The sequence below is a fragment of the Bombus fervidus genome, chromosome 2 (genome assembly GCF_041682495.2).
Source record: "Bombus fervidus isolate BK054 chromosome 2, iyBomFerv1, whole genome shotgun sequence".
Lineage (NCBI taxonomy): Eukaryota > Metazoa > Arthropoda > Insecta > Hymenoptera > Apidae > Bombus > Bombus fervidus.
Window position 1 is genome coordinate 15,625,541 of NC_091518.1, and position 22,953 is coordinate 15,648,493.

General features: G+C 41.8%; 1 protein-coding gene across 4 annotated transcripts in view; it reads right to left on the reverse strand.

The window, feature by feature from the left end:
- LOC139994041 (uncharacterized) overlaps positions 1–22,953 on the reverse strand; it is a 303,249-nt gene that overhangs the window by 36,198 nt on the left and 244,098 nt on the right. For all 4 annotated transcript variants that reach the window (XM_072016334.1, XM_072016324.1, XM_072016315.1 and 1 more), the window contains exon 13: positions 15,359–15,484. In XM_072016334.1, the coding sequence (XP_071872435.1) occupies positions 15,359–15,484 (126 nt within the window). The remainder of the gene's footprint in view (positions 1–15,358; positions 15,485–22,953) is intronic.

Sequence of the window (22,953 nt, forward strand, 5' to 3'; positions counted from 1 at the left end):
CGTTTCATTGATGAACATTCGAGTCCATCTGATTCTACAGAACTCCTTGCTCAATAACGTCGAGGAATGTCAAACAACATCGAATTCTTACGTTTAAGCGAAAAGTATCGAAAATAGATAGATAACACCAACGATACGTCTTGTCACGCAACTGTGTTTACTCTTCACAAAGCAAACAGCGTCGATTACGAGGCAGTACCTAAACATTTCCTAATGGAACTTGCGAGCTTTAAAAACTCTATAAAACAATATCAACTGCGTCAGATATTCGTCGATTCGATTTTGAAACTTGAAAGGTCCAAAGTTTTTTCCAATTAATTCCCGAAACACATAAAATACGAAACATTCTCATCTCGCGATTTAACAAGCATCCCTTTCGGTGAATCTCAACGCGAGTTCCGTGCCATATGGCTGGGACGATCGATCGTTGGCTGGGGCTGGCTTGACAGGAGAGGAGAGAATGAAAAACGCGGTGCAGGAAAGTGTCCCGCATGGCTCGTTAATAGAGGCACGGTTCGCTTTTGCGCAAGGAACGTCGATAAAAGGCTGGCGGACAGCATTTTCTATTGTGCCGTTTCTCGGATTGCATCCGGTGTAAAATTTCACTTGGCTGCTGGTACTGAACGTTGTTATCGAGCCATTCGCCGAGCCTCGTGGTTTTCACAGGTTTTTGCCCGTGGCTCGCCACACGTGAGACTGGTTTTGATATTCCGCCGTCTCCGATAGAACCATCGAACACGAAGCATCGATTCCTCCGTGACTCCTATTTTTGTTCTTCGTCGAAGAGAAAGAAGTATCATGGTAGAGCGAATGAAGTTGTTGAGAGCATATTTCTTTTGATAGATCATCGATTGCTTCGTCGTCTCGCATGCTTGACGCGTGCAGGATGTTAAACTTGTTTAGCTGTGGTTCGAGAAGAGGTGTTGCTGGTTCGTATCAGAATAGTAGCAGAAGGAATTTGTGTAATTCTAAGCAATAAAGGTGTATTGATTTTAGTATACATAGAAATCGGATATCGTAATAACTTCCTGGTAGAAGATTGGTGTCCACGAGGAATTATATAATTATACGATCTTGATACATCGTCAGCATCACGGTTATCTTTTCCTTTATTGATATCGATATCGCTTCTGAAGACGCTGCGTGAGATGCTGCTGAAATATCAGGATATAATTTTTTGTCAATGCAACTTATACACGAAAAGCAGGATGGTAGATATCTATAGTTCTAAATTCAACTTTTCAAACTTACATTCGCATTCAAATATTCATTTTCAAATTAAAAAGAAATTAAATAAACTTACAATTTCGGATTTCGATAACTTCGGATAATTTTTATAGTAACGTCCTTGATATTTATTCAAATACCTTCTCTTTTTTTCAACAAGAAATACAAACTTTCGAATGTTCTTCGACATTCGATAAATATATCCTCGTACAAATAACATTCAATGGAAGGCAGAATCCCTTCCTCGAAGAATTACTCAAAGGATTCGACAAATAACTCCCCCTAAACTCGCTCGAGCGTTAAACCTCCAGCATCTGTTTTTACCGAAAAGCACCGCAATTAAACCGTCACCGTTTCTGTCCACCCTTCGCGCTACAAATATTTCAAAAAAACGTGAGCCACAGCAAGACGTCCACCTCGAGTCGCAGAAATAGACCGACCAACAATTCGCAGACTCGGTTTGAACGCGACACAGCCGTTTCTATTTATATGGGTGCATCGAGCGGAAGAGAGCCCTGCAGGGACTTTCGAAACGCACGTTCGATCCGGTGGCACGTGCCAGTAAATTCGTTTACGCACGTGTACGCGGGATTCAATTAATTGCTCGACGCGCGATTCGCAGTATCGGTTGGCGTCGCACGCCTCCATCGCCGTTCGTTACTGCTCGTGCAAACAAATCACAATGTTTGCGCGATAACGAGACCGTGAGAAATACCGTCCACGAATGGAATATCGCGATTTCGACGCTGCTGACCTTTTGCCTGCTTTTCGCGAGAGCACCAGTGCCGTTCTCCCCTCGCTTTGATCGTTCAACGATGTCTGGTGTAGAAGGGAGGCTGATACGTAATAGAAAGACGTGAATAAGGGGTTGAAATGCTTGAAAAAAAAAAAAGAAAGAAAAAAAAGGGAAAGGAAATCGATCCGAGTGCTGATGTGGAGATATTCTTTGCGATTGCTCTTCTTTAGGATTTTTGAACGAGTACAGGATAGGAAATTGAAAGGTGCAGAAATGAACGCTATTCACATATTACGCAGGAATATATAAAATATTCAAAGTACTAGTAATATTTAAGCATACTGTTCTCATCCTTAATCATAAGGATATAAATAGTCCTTAAGAATTTGGTTTTAGTATGCAATATAGTATTGCTACCTTTTTTTTTTTTTTACGAATAAAGTATTCCAAAAGAAAAAGATGGCTGGAGGTGTACAAAGACCAACAGGAAATGAGAAGAACAGCATGGTTAGTCTACTAACGATATAAATCTAGAAATATTTAGCTACTAGTTTTTTGATTGCGTTTATAGGAACACGAATGCGCATAAACATCCGCCACCTAGTTATTAAGTAGGAGGAGCAAACTGATATATAGGATGTTAGAATAGGGCTTTGAATTCGATGTTCACGCTCGTTTACAAAATAGGATCATCTCTCAGCAAGAAACGCGCCATGTTCTGCATACCACCTAATCCCCGACGTCCCTTTTTCTTCCTGCTTGTACGAATAAGGAATCGCGGACTTAACGAGCGATATCAGGAACAACGAGCAGCGAAAAATGGCAAAGCGACAAAGTCGTTTTCCCAGCTCGCGAGGAACAAGTACAAAACGCGTGTAGGCCCAATTGCGGTCACAACGCATTCATCACTTGGATCCTTGTTGAAAGCGTGTTATTAAGGATCAACGCGCATCCTTTCGGTTCCAATAAATTACTCGCGCGACGACAGTCAACGGCCACGATCACTTTTCCCAAGCATAAGCAGCGCGAGTTGCACGAGCGTAGAATCGGACGAAAAAGAGCGTCGGCCGCTTATGATAGAACGACCTGGCCACCGGGGATGTAATTAGAAGCTTGAGATATCACCGTTAGACGTTTCCCAGCGTGGGTAAGAATACTCATGGGTACTCGCTGACCCTGGACGTTTAATTTATTCCCGGTGCAGTTCTTGGAAAAATCGTGCAGCAGGGCGGACGATCGAACTCGTTTTGACCTTGGCTCGATCATGAGAGTGACACGATTCCGCGTCACCGAGGAATGTCGTGGTATTCCAAGGACGGGCGATTAAGAACTATATTACCAGTTAACGTTCTACATATCAAGAAATCTGATTCGTCTCGTATTAACTTTGACGTAATGTTGCTGTGTCGAGCAAATGCTAGTAACGAATGGAAAGAAACTTGATTTCAACGATCCAAACTCTTTAAAATATCTGTGATACAGAAGAATTGATCTATAATCATTTGCTGTGACCAACGAATCGAGCACATTTCAATGAGTTCGTAATCGATGTTTGGTCGAAGCTATACAACTCGTATTTAGATTCTACGCTTGGAAAGGCTTGAGTTCTCAACGAGAGAAAGGAGAGTGCACGGAATCGATGTCCTTGCGAACGAGCTGGATGTCAAAGCTGGAGCGGGTTCACGGAATCCGGACTCGTAAACACGCCACTACCATTTATTTTCGGGGAATATACGGCTTTATGCGAATTCAGTGAGCGAACTTTGATCGCGAGCTCACACACAAGGACTCGCTTTGAGGATTTGCTTTGAGGATTTGCTTTGAGGATTTGATTTTTTTATCCTTTCGGTACAAGGGATGAGATATATGGATCGACCAAAGAATAATCTGAAAAAGGTAAAGTAAGGTTTTTCGTGTACAGAAAGGGTTAAGCGAAATTCGTAGAATGCACTATTTCGATCACTCTGACGGTAAACTTGAAAAAAACCTGGTCATACAATCGTATCAAGTTCCGTGTGTAAAGTGTGTAGCGCATAGGTACTCGCGATATCGCATGACTACACGAGTAACCTAAACATAAGCGCAGATCTAATCTGCCACCCGCAAACCCCGTCATCACTTAGATTCGTTTGAGACAATTCGTGGCATTCATTCCAGTTAACGGTGTCTCGTTCGGTTCGAGTCGCTGAAACATAAAAAAATGGTCGCGACAATGCAAGGAAGCATCATCGCGGCACGTTCGATCGTCCTTTTTGCTGAATCGGCGTACGGACACTCCTTAATCGGCTAACGAGACACATAAGTATGAATCCCTCGCGACGCTCAGCCTGGATTACAAGCCACTTTCATCGCAAGTATGCTATTGTGCGTATGCACGGGCATTACATATTCGTTACGCGGATCTCGCGTTATTCTTCGAAGCTAACGAACCCCAGGTTCACTGGACTCTATACCGCGTCCTTGAACGGGTTCGCCAAGGAGTTCCGAATTGCGACACTCGTACATACATTTGTTACGCGTAATCTTGACGCGTCGAATATGGAGCTTGTACGGTCTTGTAGTCGCGAGTGCCTATATTTATGTAGTTATTAGACGCTCATATAATCCTAGGGTTATATGCTACGCTCAAATGTATCATATTCAGCTAGATACATTTGTCTAGTCGCGGAGGTATGTAATCACATGATCAGGTACTTGATCGATTGGATGTTAACAAGTGTATATAATCATAGAGTCTTGTAGGCTTATAGCGTTATATTTGAACAAACACATCGTTGATTTGTTAGGATATGTGAGAGTAATATGAAAAGTGTAGCAGCCCATGGCCGTAAAAAAAGTTTCAAGTTGGAACGGAAAAAATTCAAAACTGGGAAAGATCCATATTATTGTGCCTTTGAATACTAACTAACTTTGGGTTACAAGGTTTAGTGGTAATTTTTTTGTGGTAACATCTGTTAATATAAATGTATGAACGTGCTCCCTATGATATTCTTTTGGTATTGTAGCATTGAGCAAGCGACGATCAAAATTGGCATACACTATCTCTGTACTTATAATTATTTCAATATATTTTGCTATTACGAATTCACCCACTCGTTTCTTTATCAAACAAGCCTACACGTTACACATCTCAAAAGTCATCGGTTTTGAAACAGATTGTGTCATAGTTGCACTTTAATGCGGCATAGAGTCGTACCAGTTTTAAAGTGTTAATACTGTAAGTGTAACTATGAAGTATACCTAACTTTGTTCAAGAAAGTCGTCTATTATCCTAATAGGATATTCGTGCCACGTGTTTCCAGCGAAAATTTTGAATGGGAAGTCCCTGATCTTCCAAATTCTTCAAGCGAAAGTTTTAGCTCGGTGAATAGTTCGATCTAGAGAGAAGAAATAACGAAAAGGATGGATATATCTCGGTGTACGCGCAGCCATTTAAACTCGACGGCGATCAATTTTAATCAATAACGGAGATGTCGCGATGGAACTCACCGAGTAATTCTACGAATCGTAGATGGGTTTGTAATTTGTGGCAGAAACATTTCTACGAAAGGGGAATCGAAGGGATTTCCTACTTACAGGCCAATCCGGTGGAGCAATCTTCTAGGTCTTCGCGACGCGCCTCCAGTGAAACGCCACGCACTGACACGATGTTCGATTGCTTGTTCGTAATCTAGATCACTCGTAAATGTGTATTATTACACGGGCGAGCAATAACCGGAAGAAATCATTAATTAATCTACGCTCGTACGAGAAGGAACCAAAAAGTCTGAACGGAATAGGCGAACGGGCGAAGCAGGAAGCAACAAACCGAGCATTCGATGAAAAACAAAAGGAGAGACAAAGAAACCGATGTTTGCGAAATGTTACTCTCGTCGTTTTACGAAAGCCACGATAATTCCAGAGAACAGTAGCTACGTGGCCGATTTAGTTGAACTCGAAAGTGTAGTAACCCAGTGGCACGAATATCGGCGGACCCGTGAACGTTCCTCGACGCTTTTCTCGTTCGTGAGTGAATGCCGAGCTGTGCTCGTCCATTGTATGCCAAATTCTGCGCTCCTTCCGACAGCTTTTGCGTCAGACCTGTAAATAAAAGCGAAGCAACTACGCCGGCGGCCTTCGCCGACGAATCTCGCGAATGACAATTCGCGTTTCTCTCCGGTTCCACTGCTTCACCGGCGACTGTGCTATTTTTCTGCCGAATACGAATGAAGAGAGAATACCCAAAAGCAAGCAATAAATTAACGTTCGATCGGTAGCATCGAGTTGTGAAAGAGCACGAAACAGTTTCAGTTTCAAACCTGGTTTAAACCATTCTGAACATCCACGATTAAAAGATTCCAGTAGAAGTTATACGTACACGTAAAGAATTTTCTTTGGATCAAATGGAAAAGAGATTTCCTTGAGAGCCACTCTGTTACGGTAGTTGAATAAAGTTCTAATTATTGAAAATACCAAAGAAAGATAATTATTTAAATATGCATGTAACGCGAACTCGTTCGACGCATAGGAAGTTTAGTGAACGGAGTTTAGTACGCAGAGATAGCGTACAAAAGTATGCCGATAAATTAAGGCCAATTATTTGACTCCGCACTGAACCAAATCGATCGTTTTTGTTCCTCGTTTTATCGTATGACAGGCCTCGCTTTTTAAAACACGTTTTTCTTAAACATTTAATAGATTGCTTTAACTAGATATGCTCTCACTTATTATACATCGGGCTACTTTTATTCACTCGAGTGTCATTTACAATTTACATGATCCTAATAGCGTTTCTTACGGCTATTTATCCAAGATGCCCAACATATAGTAATACACATGGCAATATCATGCTGTATAGGGTGTCCCAGTAATTATAGTATAATTTTCAAGGGTGTGAAAAGATACATCAAAAATATGAAATACCACATTTTCGTGACTCTGGAAAACGATGCCTTAAACGGAAAAATTGTATTCTACACTTTTGTGCCGAGCCATTAATTAACCGCGTTCACATATACTAGACGAACGTTCACATTAGATTTTATCGAAAACGAAACATAATTATGCTCTACCTATATTTTAGATTTATTTTTTCTCATAATATCAATTGTCGATCGTTCCACGATTAGCGGATCACTGTGTATGTAGTCACATCCAGTTGCACGTTAACGCTGGCATTCTACATTTCGCAAATGCTCCCCATCAACCTGTTCGTATCGTATAGTTATCCATAAACGTTCGCGGCGCTATTAAGCGGCAATGAACAAAGCCCAAGAGAGTAACCGACACGTTTCCAACGATGACATCTCGCAGAGGAGATATTAAGGTACAGTTACGTTTTCCACTCATTTCTACGCGGCACATGTACACGCGCCGCGTAATGCCGCATAAGCCATCGGGTCACCCATTCATTTTTCATGAAGAGCACGTACGTAACTCGAGGCTGGCGCAACGGACGTCAAAGATTCTTAAACGAGTCATAGATCGGTTCGGTGTGTACCGTAATATGCTCGTCGAACGTTTCGTCTACCAGGAACCGTTTCCGATTGAACGAATTTACGTGTCTCAATGGATATTATCTCGCGTGACGATAGATTCCTGGTTTCATTGTGGACGTAGTGATTTACACATTTATTCATATCGACGCGAAAAATGATCACCAGAGATTTAACAGTTTTCTCGACAATGAAAATTTCGCAATTCGGTGTAAACATGTATCGGAAATTTTGCTGTCGTTGCCGTTGCCTCTGCAAATACTTTGCATTAGTTTGAGAATCCTTAATGTCGTGACAACTTTATTACATAAAGGAAAGGAAACATAGCTAAAGCCGTTAACGAAAGTGGATCGCGTATCGCCTTCTAGAATCGCAGATAATTTCACTTCTCGATATTTCATCGAGTTATTTGCGTTGTTTAGACTCGACAGCTAATGTCAGCTTCTATTTTGCCGATTTGCATACGAGATTACGGGGAAATGTATATATGTATCGACAGGACAACGATTGACAGGGGTAAATGATGCAAGTCTGATCCGTCTACGTATCGTTAAATAACACAGACGAATCGAGCTTGTCGCGGACGTATGTACTGACCCAAGGAAAACTAAATGCATTATACTAACAGATTTTTACGTTTAAATAGCAAACGAAGCACGTTTTTGCTTCGGTTCTTCACTTTCATGAAGTCGACGCTCACTTAACATTTGCACTGCATGTTCCAGCGAGATATTCAACGGAGGAGCGTCCGTGTCGTTTGAAAATTAAAATCTTCGAACACCTGGAGCAAAAGTTGCCAAGCGTAACAAATGCGCATAGAAAACAGTACGTGTGAGAGGAGCAAACGAGGGTCCTTATATATATTCAAAGGAGAAAGAATAATACGATGGAAGAGCGCGCGCAGAAATTAGAGTAACTCCATTGTGGGAAGAATTGAGCAGTACGAATTTCAATAAAAAGCTGTAACGAAGATCTGCTACGATAACACCTGCACTAAATATCGTATTCTCGTTTGATTAGTTTTTCAATTATTTCACAACCAAACGTCGTTCGAATTAAATCTCATGCTACTGTATCGCGTAATCGTCTGCCTGCGGAGGATCGGTCCGTGACGAGAGTCGCATCAATTCATTCCGCGATGCTCATTGTTCTTCAGAGAACGTGAGAGCCATCTTAACGAAACCTATTCTCGCGACATGACAATTGCAAAACTTCTCGGATGTTCGCGCAGCCTTCGTGCAAAGAAGAGAGAAGCAGCAGAGAAAAGAACAAAATGGTAAAAAAAAAAGAACGACAAAAAAAGGCGTAAAAAGAGAATATGATGTCGTTTATGGCGCGTCGCGACGTTTCCTTCGAATAGGCGACGTTGATATCGCGTTATGCAATCGAGCTTTGGCGATTACCCCCGGCGCGACGTCTCTTCTACGAGGAAACCGTAAAACGCCACGCCTTCCGCCCCGTAAATGTAACGGGTCACGGTGAGCTTAGCGTGTAAGAAAAGGGAAGACCTTGGAATACCTTGTACGTGGATTTATCTCGGCTTGTCTCGCGCCCCGATCCGCTCGGAATTCTCATATTTGGGTTGAGCGCGTCGTTAGCGTAGTTTGGTTTTTTGCCAGAAACGCGTTCCGTCCCGTATAACTGGATGCAATCAGTCTTTTTCTGCGACGCGCGGTGCCCTGGTGATTTGCTTTATGGACAGTTACAGTGAATTAATAACGCCCATCTATCGATCATGATTGAGTTACTTGACGAGAGTTACTTTCACGGCAGTTTCCTTTAATTTTAGATATCTGCGATTTCCTTTTTAGATTAAGCCGTCTCATAACCTGATTTAATTAATAGTTTAATTAATTTCATGGCACGAGCATTTAATTCTTCGGTCGTTATAGATATCTCTCGTGTGGATATCTTCTGTTAATGTTTTGTGGCCAGAGTTATAATCATTTCGCGATATTAAGACACAAATAATTATCAATTTATAACTAGACTACGATCTTCCTGCATTTATTAGGAATTTGAAAGATATAAATAGTCAATACAATCGTTATGATATTTAGAAGGTAGAATCATATTTTTCTGATTTCCCAATCTTTTAACTATATCCATTAAGATATGAATTTGTATAAATATCGATTTATGACTTTCTTAGATATTTTCCAAAATATATGGAAATTAAACCCAGCACACTTTACACAACTGACAGAGTTAGCCCAGAAAAATGAACAGGAAGACCCGGAAGACTCAGCCCACCTCTTAACGAGGAGGCACCAGGTAGCATCGTTCCACTTTGCCCGTCGATTAACCCACATATCAGTCGAAGTGCATTCGCGCTTTATTTTTTCGCGTTACACCTACGCTACGTACGGCCAGCTATGCGTAACAAGAAGTAGCTTCGTCTCTGTCAGACGATTCACTCGCATGCATACTCGAGCACTAATGGGTTAATGCATCTTGTTGCACCGTTCTTCGATCGGCTCGGCTCGCGTGGAATTCTCGTTCTCCAGATGCGCCGCTTTATCCAGGCAAATGCGTATTCGCTTTTTTTTTCTCAGTTTTTTTGATCTCGAGAGAAGTGCAAGCCATTTAGCCTGTGATAGGCAATTTGTTCCTTGTCTTTCGTTCTTTTTCTTTTCTTAACAACGATGTGATGTTTCGTGTCATTTAAGAGAAAATATACAGGTACAATCTTTCTCCATAATTTCCTGAGTATTTGACGAAATACGTGTTTCAAGAAGTTACAAAGTTATCGCTTTTTTTCTGCAAACATGGCCAGTTACGAAATATCTTTCATCTGAATTTTCTCACTCAGGATAATCAAGATCTCAACGATATTACTAACGTAAGAGAAAATCACCACGACAGATGTTGCGTTGGTTTTCGAGAGGGATATATGTATCTTCATCCCTCGAGCCAGCGAATCCGTCAAATTTTCGATGGGCGTTGCACGTGGATCGGAGCTCGATTAGGCGATTAAGCTTTTCGCACCACCAGCCACGAATTCCTGGGGGGTAGAGCTAATAAAATTCAGGGTTGACGAAACGCGGGCGGACCCCTAATTTCGCGGGTGCAGCCTCGCTCTTAGATAAGGCGGCCAATTGAATTGCTCGGTGATCACTCGTCGTCAGCGAGCGGAATATTTTGCAATTTGAATACAGAGCGGAGGCTCGATTATTTGAAACGAATGGGCTCGCGGAGGCATTAAACGCGATATATTACAGTGAAAATTGGGGCTACGAGGGTCGAGAAAATCGCTGAGCTTTACACGGCGAGAAAATTTAAAGATGTATTTCAACATTGAATTATGTGCCTATTTATCGTCGAACGCTTTAATAGTACTCGATAATCTATATCTCAACGAAACAAGATAAACGTACATAATGGAGTTTTCAAGTAAACTCTTCATCAGAATGTACTTTTTCTAAATCTTCCAGATGTATCTTATTCTTACTTGAACGTTGCTAAACTTGCAAACGACCACATAGCAGATTCATCGAATACGCTCGTAAGAAGGTGAAACAAATAGGTGTCATCCGAACGAAACGAAAAAGCGACCACTCCGGTTCGAGAAAGCTGATTAACATTTTAATCATTCAATTAACACGCACACAAGGCGAGGCTCACCGCGTGTTTCCATATTTATTGGCTAATTAGCAGCGTTGCTCGCGCGTCTTAATTGAACAGACCCGAGGAGGCTCGAGGCCGAAGCTTGCGCGAGATTCGCAATTTCCAGGGTGGCGAACGGCGAATTAAACGCCGGGGCTAACGAGCATGACCGCCTTGTACCGATTTGGTATGTTGCAATCGAGTTTTCGAAACGATTTCCCGATCGCGATTCGCGACACGCGTCCACTCTCCACCGGATATAACGCGTCGCAATCATCGTTCCTCGCGATCATATCGACGAGAATATGCTAGAAAACCGAGCTCCTCGAGGTGATCGCCCATACAAGATTCTTATCTTCTTCACGCTAAAATTTCTTTCAGCCTAAGTTCCTGTTCATTGTACGGAGAGATTGAATTTCAAATATTTGTTAGGTTAAGATGTTTGAATATAAATATTATTCTAAAAGATCGATTGTGTGGTATACATTATGAATTTTTTATCAAACAATGAAAAATTCGAACAAATTCAATGTTTAGTTCAATTTCAAAGCTTCGATATTTTTGAAAATATAGCGAAAACGAAGTCCTTTTAAAATTATCGACAGTCGTAAAGTTATTTAAAGATGCATTTAAGATTCCTTGACCACGTACATAAGAAACTGAATATAAGATATTGGTCCATAAAATCTTACAAAACGCCACACTTTTGCTTCCATATAAACCCAATGAAACTAACAATACACCGAACGAGTTCCAACGAACCACTCTTACCCAAAACTCAATTATGCCATTACAAAAACGAACCGATTCCGACTCAATGACATTTCTCCACCGGAAGCCACAAAGAAAAGAAAAATGTCATCCACTTTCACGATCGGTTACGGTAAAATTTCGTCGGGCGTTCGCGAGAATTCTGTGTTTGCTCGAGGATCACGGTTCTTTTTCAGGTGTGAACATTTCCTTTCGGGAGTGGTAGTCGTGATTTCACGTACGTCCTATTAAAACGCCCGGAGACATCTCGTTCTTATTCACACCACGATCGCGACGCCTCCTCTTCTTCGTCTACGTAATTGGGTTAACAGAACGCTGTTCGCCTCGATGGCCGTGGCCGAATGCGGCTTCCGGCGCGCGACATCGCTTCGTACTTCGAGGAAACAACGTCCACCTTCCGGGTAACGATCGTCAATATGACAAAACGTAGGGTCGCTCGTGGTCGACTCGTAAAAAAGAAACGTCGCTAGTAATTGGTAGGTCTTGTTCTCTTTCACTCGAAGAATCTCGGAGAAATTCACGCTCACGGAAAGTGAGAACAGATTGTAAATGGCGAAAAGAACTGGTAGCTCGATCGGTTTCGAATGGTACGCAAGAGCTGCATGATCTAGAGACAGGGCAGGATTTGAGTGCCTCTGAAGCTAAATTAATCAACTCCACTTTTTATTAATTTTTTAATTCCATTACACAGGTACAAGTTGCGATGATTTTGTCGATGCTTGTACCCGAAAGTAGACGCATAAAGTTCGAAGAGTACTCATTGCAAATCTGAATATCTCTCTGCTTATTCTTCTTAAGCACATCTATAAAAAAGAAACTGACCGATACGAAAATGGGAAATGAAACAGGATCCGTTCTTCGAGCCTGTCAATTCACTAATTTAAATTTGACTTTCACCAAGCGATAACCAAGTTCACGAAGCGCAAAAAGACACCACCGGAGCGGTTGTTGCTCAATTAATCCGACCAGGGAGCGATCGAGAGACAAGCAAGAGATGTATATCCCGAACGAACGAGCAGCACATTAATTAATCATATGGCACCCACTTCAATTATCCGTGTTTCACGTGGTCGTTGCAAGTTGTTGGATCATTATCCAAACTGCCATGGACGTTTTTTTATTGGCCGCGACGGCACAATGACCCCCATCGGCACCCTGCCCACACGGTCCTGTCATAATTGTCAACGACGATCGAGAAAACCGTTTATTTGGGTCGGTAGAACGGAACTGGAACATATCGCCGATTTATTATTAAGCGATCGGTGCTACATCGCACCGCGTTGCACCGAGCAACCCGATATTTGGAGCGTCCGGTTAATTGCAAGACGTCCAGTTAAAGAGCGTATCAATCGAAATGATCGTAAATTAATTCGACGATAAAGGTACCGGTGGACGTGGACCGGTTCGAGATGTGGATGAAAATAGGACCTCTTCACACGCGGGATCGTCGTCCATTGCGCCACCCCCCGCTGGTCCAGATGCATCTACTTAACATCAGCCAATAAATACGCGTGCACGTATGAAAATTCATTTGCAGAGTTATTTCGTTAATAATCTTGCAAGGGGACGTTGAAAAATGAAAGATAAGTTCCACAGATTACGGTGCTGATAAATATCCTGTCACCGAAGGAATAGGTGTTGTGTATAGAAACACGAGTGACCTATTTATTAGATTTTTACATGCGATGAGATTCATTTTTAAATATTAAAACACCCACGCGATGGTATGACGTATCGCGAGATATCTCGTCCAAGGATACTAAAGGCTTAAACTTATTCTAGGAACTTTACGATTTATCAAAAGTAATAGGAAACTATTGAAAAAACTTCGAACAGTTCAGTATATAATAGAGGAACTCGTTGCGTTCAAGTTTTCAAACGACATACCGTTTCGCCAACGCCACGTTCACCGATAAAAGGTTTGCCGATAAGCGGCGACAAGTCGCCCGAATAGATCATTGCCGTATACCTTTACTTAATTGCGATTCAAGGTTCTCCGACACTTTTGCGATCGGTTATCGAGAAAATGGGAAACGCAGAAAGCGGAGGTCACGTTGTCGCGTTGGCCCCGTTATCACCGAACGGAAAGCGTCGTCGCCGGACACGGGCATGCACGATCGATTGATAAGACCAGACATTGCAATCCACTCAGGTTTGCGCCGGCTAATCGACTCTCCGTGAATACGTTTCTAATTGCGAAAGTTACTGGCAAGGCGCTTTCGCGTCTTCGAATTAATGGCTGCGATTCGATCTGACTATTACGGGGCGCAAATGAGATTCCAACCATTTAAACAATCCCCTCGAGTCACGGCAGAAAAATAATCGCTGCCATTAGCGAGCTCGTGCGCTTCTTAACGTAGTTCAATTTACGCGGCGTTTATCGGTCGGTATTGCAGGAAGATGCTTCGACTGGGTGACACTAGGCGGCACCACCTGACTAGAAAATCGAGTTACCGATCCTTCATGATCGAGATCTGTTGAACCACAGATGGAAATTTGTTTCCTTAAATCTTATTCAAAGAACTTTCCCATTGTGAATTTCTTTACATTCTGTTTCTATATGCGTATGATAATATACGTTTTCGTTTTGAAAATGTCTTTTACTACAGAAGTATGTAAAAAAGAATGTCATTATCGACGGATACTTGTCGGTAAAATAGTATAGATCTATAGATCTTTCTAACTTTCTTTTTAATATTTACATCTTTACTTACTCTCGATCCTTCCTGATATATTCGTTACCCTGCGTTTCATGAATTATAAAAAAATTAAATAAATATTCCTTTCAAATTGGAACAAGTTCTTACGTCAAAATCACATTCACCAGTGACACGCACAATTACTTAAAGTACATTCAATCCATTTTTTGCAGTTTTCCTGTCCAACGAAATCCGAAAGTCATCGTTACACGTTCATCGGTCTAAATGAAATCCCTATCTTCGATCTGATCCAATCTATGGAACATCTAATATTCATATTACGCCTTCCTTTAAAGCCGAAGCTAATACACTTCCTTGTATCCTTTTATTGTTTCTTTTTTCTTTTTTTTTTTTATTCTTAAACGAAACACGTGTACCTTTTCTCCGATTGATTCGACCGGTAGCAAAGGAGGAAGTTTGCGAAACTGGTGGTGATATTTGCAACCGGCCACAAAGAAGCCTTTTATTATCTTTCAGTCATTTCGGCCGACTCTCCTCGGGATTTCTTCGGTATCGAACCGTGACGAAAGACTCGATGAGACGTGAAAAAAGTGAAATCTCGGGACATATATGGGCCGATCTTGACTTGCTTTCGATTCCATTATTTGAAACAGTTAGCGTAGCGCTCAAGTCGAAGCTTTCGTAGATATATACTCAGACTTTCGCTTACGTTCCAAACTTACTATTCCAACTTCCACCTTGCTTCATCAGTTTATTAATCAGTTAATTAAAGTACTGAATTTTCAATCTTTTCTTTAATCATTCTAACAATCTTTTTTTTCTTTTTTGAGCATTTTTCGACCGATTTATGTATCCTATCTATTCGTACATTCTAGGGTACTCACCATCGACGTGAAGTAGAACTTCTCGAATTCTCTCTCGTGAAGTCGCGCCGCTGATAGGTTCGTCGCAGAATGTTGCGCGTGTTTCGATAGCACGTCGTCGCCTTTCTTGCAGAACCAGGATAGTACCTGTAACAATACGATGTTATTAATAAAATGGAAAAATTGTTTATCATCGACCGGTATCGATTAAATTATTTTTCTTCTCGATCTTTTAAAAAGTAGAAAACTAAAAATCTCCTCCTGCTTTAAAACCTTTACGTAAAAATTGAAACCACATCCTTCTTATCTTCCTAACAACGAAAGTTTCCATTGTACGAACAGTTTTATTGTAATCGCCACACATTTCAACGTAACACAGTAAGTGCTCGGCGCGCGATAAATTTCAAGTCAAAACTCATGACTGGCATCGTCAAAGTTTCTCCAAGCGCAATATTTGCTACCTTCTAGCACGTAACTGGAGAATTTAACGCGGCAGGACAGTGAGTAATTAACGTCTGCCTGGATTCGTTAAATAATTAAGAACGATCGTGGCCGTTCTGTGCTCGACGGCGGAGGTCTGGTTATTTATGAACGTCATAGTACACCTCGAGTGAAACGTTTGAACACACGACACGCTGATCTGTTTTACGTGCTGCTGCGTTCTCCCAATAAATACACATCTCGTACCAAATTCGAGTAATTTATTAGCGAGGCAAGAGAAAGGAAGATTCACCCATTTTGACGTTTTCATTTTATTGTACGATTTTTTCTTATTCCAGGCATTTACGTAACGACGATGGATGAAAAGTCGGTGATGATCGCGAATAAGTTTTCTAAACACTTTAGCATCTGTTAATAACGCAACCCCATTGAAGTTTTCATAAAGAAAATAAAATGCAATAGACGCAAAATATTACCAAAATTCTGTACAGTACGCAATCCGTCGTACATGATTAACCGAATAGACAGTCTTCTCACTAACCAGAAAAGATCTGATTTTCGCTTCGTCATCCCATCAATGCGCCAGCTGGTATTCTACTTATACTCTATCCTCGACACCTTGCAAAGCTCATAATTATTTCCTATTCTGCTGGAAAGGAAAAAACGTAAATCAAAGAGCAAAGAAGCAACGCAACATCTTCTCTTCGCAACTCGACGAAACAAAACTTTATCGATTCGATTTTCCAGCATGGAAAATCAGTTTCTTGGTGATAGATCAGGTTTACCTGCCGAGCACGCGTTACCCCCGGGGCAGCAGCTCGGTGCGGGTATCCGCGTGCTCTTTTAGCCGATAATTAGATCGCTGGTACGGGCGTGTCACGCGTGATTAATGATTCGTCATTGCGGTCGGACATGGCGGCGAGCGAAAAGTCCGCGAGAATAATTAACGGGAACAGCTGGAAGAGAGAATGTGCCGATCGAGTACGAAGAGCATGTGGAAGGAGGAGTGCGAGATCGTCCTCGCGATTATCGTCGTCGTTGTCGACGCCGAGGAGCTTGAACGAAGGAAGCCAACTAGTTTGTCCGTGGAAGGACCACAAAATGTTTCAGATCACGGGCAAAGCTTGGTTTTTCGGGTCACTGGGCCGCGTTAGGTGGACGACGATCGGACAGAGGCGTGGACGCGCGAGAGGAACGCCGCGAGTGGGATTAATTCGCCGAGATTTGGCTGGTCGTTTGAAAAAGTGTGCCGGTAATTGCGACCGACCGGCTGAAGGATGGTTACCCAGAGATGGATCATGGAGGAGCGAGGGACGAGGATCGAGTAGAAAGTAACGAACGAGAATGTTAGCGACTACTGCAGGTTCCGATGCTTTTGGATTTCTTGATTTATGAACCAGGTTTAAGATACTCGTGATCGAGGAAATTTCGTGATCTTACAGCTATATACTTAATGGTATCGTCGTTAATAAAAATTGAAGGAGTATAGATGCTCTTGTAACTTCGTTGCGTAAGTTTAATGGATCTTTTTATATGAGTATCGCAATATTCTAGCGTGACAACGTACGTACGTCCGTAAGTCACTTGCTACAATTACGATACAGATGAAACTTGAACTATGCTATACTATACTATTTCAAGCCTACAAGCCTATTCTCATAAACCATTATGTTTTGTTGAAGTGGTCACCGCTTCTAAGAAAACCCTACATCTGGTCTTTTAGTTTTCTCAAGCACTGAAGCCATCGACAGCGTATAGACAAAAGACTGGGACGCAAACAGACCATAAACTGTAGACAGGCGACGATGGCTTCAGGGCTTTCGATCATAGGGTAACACTGCCAGCGTGCGGATCTGGACCAACTCAAATTGTATTTACACTTCTGTATTAAAATATATTTTCTACCTTACAATTTATCCACGCGTTCCTTTGTTCACACATCTAATAAACTCAACATGTTTAAAATCGACAAGTCTAATAAGTTACACGAATATAGACACGGATCTTGAAGTAGACCAAAACAATTCACAGTGGTAAACTTAAAACATTTCACGAAACCAAACTTAAGCAGGAATTCCTTAACCTATGTCTCTTACACACAACAAAACAATATCCAAGCAACCTATCAGATCCAAGAAACATAAATTCCCGTTTCAATTCACCGCCAATAAAATAATCTTCGACTTGCAGCTATTCTTCGACCAGTGGATAGCTCGAAGCTATGAAACCGAGCCTCACAGAAACGTACGCTTTGTCCCATCCTTTTAAGGATTAAGTGGAAACTTCTTGGATCATAAGCGCGCAGGTTATGCGGGTTACTGGGCCGCGAAATGCGATAAAACTGCGACGATGGAAGCGCGTGCAGGTGCAAGCGTGTGCAAACGACGTGCGCGTTATCGCGCGGCCACGTCGTGCCGTGTAAACACACGGCTGACAGGTATTTAGATTCGAGCGTGGCGCGCGTCGCTTCCGCCTGCGTCGCATCTTCTCACGAGAATGGACGATCCTATCGTCAGCGAGGAATGTCCGATAACGCGCCATCATGAATTAATATGGACACCTTCTGCACGCTACAGGCATCCTGCGAAAGTTGTCTTCCACGCGAAATCACGGGGTCGTGATCTGCTGGCGATCCGCGTCTCGGGTCGTACGTATTCGCGTGGGTGTTGGATGTTTGAGAATACAACGGATGGGTGAAAGAGGGTGTGAGTGAGAGGAACGTGCGAAATTGCTGTTTCTGATGGATAACGGCGGATTATGAATTTTGATATCTTCGTGAACGTAAACGAGCCTCTCACAAACCAATTTAATAAACTTTGCTTTTTGGTGATTTTTTAATCTCGTTACATAAATACTGACACGATCGATGTTCAATTTCCAAGAAACAGTTCAGTTGAAAGTCAATAATTCAACGATAGATAACGCAAAGATATATTGGTTAAGTGAATTTGCTGAAATTGCTGACGCACCGTGTGCATCGTATAATGTCTACTCAATGCAATCACTGACGCATCATATGCGTCAAGTGAAGGAATTCGTGTTATCGTTATCAGACAGTATCGACGAAACTGGTCAGAGAAATAGGATCACGCAGAAGTAGTATTGCAGAAACCATTGTATGAAATTACAAAGTGGTGTTGGTTTTAAGATAAAAAAGTAATGGACAGCTCGAAGCTATCAAAATTTCACAATATCAATTCACAGGGATGAACCTCTAGTTGCAGATCGATCTCAAATAAATTAATGACTAAACGATCCAGTCCATAAACTTCTTCACTGGTCTGAATATATTCATCTGAATCTAACAAGAATACATTCTCGGTTCTTTTATATTCGCGTTCTATATGCAGCGCTCATTGTCAAGATCACACCGATAAGTTTTATAGTAAGCACATAGTTTCTTAAATAGAATACGTTCCACATAGCGACCGAAGCGATCTTTGTTACCGAGCTGAATGAAGACCTTCTTCGATGCACCTTTCCCGAAACGCGCGTTTTACGATGCCGCCTCATTTGGCTGTTGGGGCGAGCCTCGTTTTATCGTCCCACATTCGTGGCGTGGACGAGATGGAAAGGACGTCGAACCAGGAACATGATCGCTTAGCTCGAAGACCCATCGAGACCCAAATTTTTATCATCGACCCTAGGGTGCTCGTGTTCATCTCCCTTTCATCCTTATTCGGGGTGTTCAGTGGGTTTACGGGCCAGGATCCTCGCTTTCGACGATAGTTATATGGCCCCTATGGAGTTTCTATTATAGGGATGATTGCTGGTTTCGTTAAGAGCTTTGAAATAGGGCTGATCTTATAAAAGATAAATGGGATAGGGGAAAGAATGAGAATCGATGTCTGATTACATAGTGTAATTAGTTTTGTTTATATAATTGTACAATAGGTTCGTGAATTTTCAATTGCGCGTGGGATATCACGTCGTATCTTCAGTGAATCAGCATTTTCACTTCGTAGCGTAAGTTATACGAAGCTTTCATTATAGAAGATGATTCTTGGTTGTTCGAACGTGCTGTTGTATCGTTCAAAATACGTAATAATTAATGCATAATATATCGTGTATAGGAAAGTACTGAGAAAATGAGTAAAAAAACGCAAACAGATTTTTCATTTTAATCTTCCCAAGGTATAGACACCGACTGGATCTGTAGGTAGGACTGGGATCGGTAACTAAAGCAACCGTGCCCAGAGGTGGAACATGGATCAATAGCATGAGATGGGTCACCCACGCGAGAATCGGTGGCTCCCTGTCGCTGAAAGTTCGCTGGATTCTCGCATCGATAGTCGCATCAATCGGTCTATCGGTCAGCCTGATGTCAGGCGAGATTAGCGCAGGCTAACGTTTATTTACACGAAGCTACGGCGTGTAAGTATACGGAGGATTAATGGCGGATACATTAAAGCGCATCTCTCGCTTCTATAACGCGTATTTATAGGTATCTCAACACTGACGTTACGTTACCTTGTCTCTGTATCTCGGCAACAGTCTCTATGATCGAGTCTCTATGATTAAACAGATAACTCTAGAACAGTCTGGCACGTCTATTGTATCGATAAAATCGATTCGTAATTTAATTATACAAGTTTCGCTGATCAATATTCAGGCAAAGTGGCTACAAAGGATCGTGTCATAACACTTTCAGAGAGAAATGCAAAACAGTGGGAGTTCCCGTATCGATTATGCATGGACGCCTACGAAAAGTATCGATGAACGAGTTTTAATCGATTCCCTGTGACGAGAATGTCTACTAAGTCAGGCAACCTACAAGAAACTCGAATATTCGAACGCTTTATCAAGTTACAATGACGCAAATGGCTGACAGGGAAATTCAACAAGGAATTTAAGATACGTTAAAGACAAGGCATCCTGTTATCACTACATACTTCGCACAACACGGAAAGATACAAAAAAGTTTCAGCCAAGAAAAGAGAACAGCAGAGTTTCGATTACACAACGCAAAAAAAACCTGCCCGCAATTATACCGAAATTTCGACGTAGAAAGCAAAGTACAGAACGTGTTATTTCCCTCAGCTACATGTAACACGTCCGAAAAACACGTTGCATAACGTCGAATTCAAGGAAGCGAACGAAAGTTCGCCGTAGTGGACTATGTTCGTGGTTTTGGGTCGAAAATTGACGACACCGTGAGAGAGAAGAGCGATCCAGCATGCGACGAGCGAATAGTAGCCATTAGTCTCCGGGACAAGTGCTCGTTCTCGATGGAACAATTACTCGGGCCTTTAACAGGCCGTAAAATAGTGCTTCTCTGCGCGAAACGCAAAAAAGAAAAAAAAAAGATGGAGAGAGAGAGAAAAAATGAGGAAGCTACGTCGAAATTCAGCCGGGCGCGTTTTATTGCTTCGCTCGGCCGCCGACGATGAGATTCGGTAAGTATGCCGTAGCCGCAATCAACGTCTTCAATGAGTAATCGCACAGCCCAGAGGCTCATTCTCGTTCTCGTTGGCGATCGAGAAAGAGAGGCGGACGACATTCGTCTCGATCCTTCTGAATGGACTTGGCCGATCGCCCGTAGGAGAGAAACAATTTTGTACACGGACGAGGATCATTTCTCTCGATGTTTTTGAACGGTTAAAGTTACACGCGGTAATGTATACGACACGCGTGGTACGCTAATGTCGTTCGAAGGAGCATCCAATTAGTCTCGAGTAATGTTAATGGTGGGTGACCGACGAATCTGTGGAGCGCTCTAGATTGGGTGCACTCGTGAAGATAGCTGCTCTTGTTGCTCTTGTTGTGAGAAATGCGAGAGTATCATGATGGACATTTGTTAATATTTACGTTTGCTAATGAGCGTATACAAACGATAGTCCTTTTTTGGGCATCGAAGGTTTGTTACTAGGCGTTAAGGAAATAACGGATTTCAGAGGAATTGCGATGACTTTAACATTTAAGAATTGTAGTATTTCAAGTTTCTATTTCTTCACGAAATAGACACGTTTCTGACATATTCGACGCTGAACGATTCAGATAGCCTGACTTCCTATCTCACATTTTATGATCGCTCTAAAATTATCTACATATATCGCACTGAACAGGTAGTACGAGAATACACCAGGAATTAAGTAGAACTGCGGAGGAGTATTTTGGTGTACGTCTACTTTGCATACAATGGCCCATAATTCTCTGTCTATGAATTCTAATAAATAATCAAATCTGCAAAGACCCGGTATAAGATTGACGGTGATTTATCTTTCGCGAAAGGTTCGTGGCTGAAAATCCTGTGACAGACAAGCGACTGCGGACGCGTTTTTTTCTGGCGCAACACGTTCGAACAGAGGACTAGCCAGATATTATACGACGATTTCATAAATTATGTAAGCGCTCTGGTATGCCCAACACGGCAGCTCATAAATTACCCGCGATCAATGTACCGGCTGATTTTTATCAGGCAACAAGTATGCAGCTTGGTGATTTAAATGCAGCGTTACGCGAGCACCAGACCGATAGTCTAAACGCGCTAACGAATCGGGTCGATTGATAACGATCGATTGACCTACGTATCCGCGTCAACGAATTACTTCAATCGCCGTTATCCACCTTATACCTACATAATTCGTTTCTACGAAATAATCCTCCGTGATATCTCTTCGTGAAATCTCTCCGTGTGGTCCCTTTTCTCTATCTTCCTCTTTTATTAAATACGTATTCGCTTACTTTCTCACCTAAGCAGTTCTCAAAATTTCTCAACATCCTACATGTCTCGTCCTGTTATAATTTTTGTCATTTTATCGGACATTTTGAACGACGATTGCTTAAAAAATCTTGCATCGTCGTATAAATAATAGAAATTAATAATAATAGTAATAGTTGGTCTTGCGTCTCAGTAGATGCTCCGAAGAAGTTAATTAGATTTTCGACTTTTTGAAGCCACTGAAGTATTATGACGAATTCTTAAGAATCGAACAGAGATTCGTTTACAGGCTGAGCGAATTCTCGAATATCGTTTGTAAATTCATGTCAAAGCAAAGACTAGCTATTTCAGCTAACATCGGTTAATTTGTTTTCCTTATTTCAAATAAATCTAAAATTGATACGCGTAGATCTTAATAAATTCCTATTAGTTACGCATTATAACTTCTCCTATATCCTTAAAATTGCTATTCGATATGTTTATACCAATAGTTATAGCAGGACTAGGTACATTC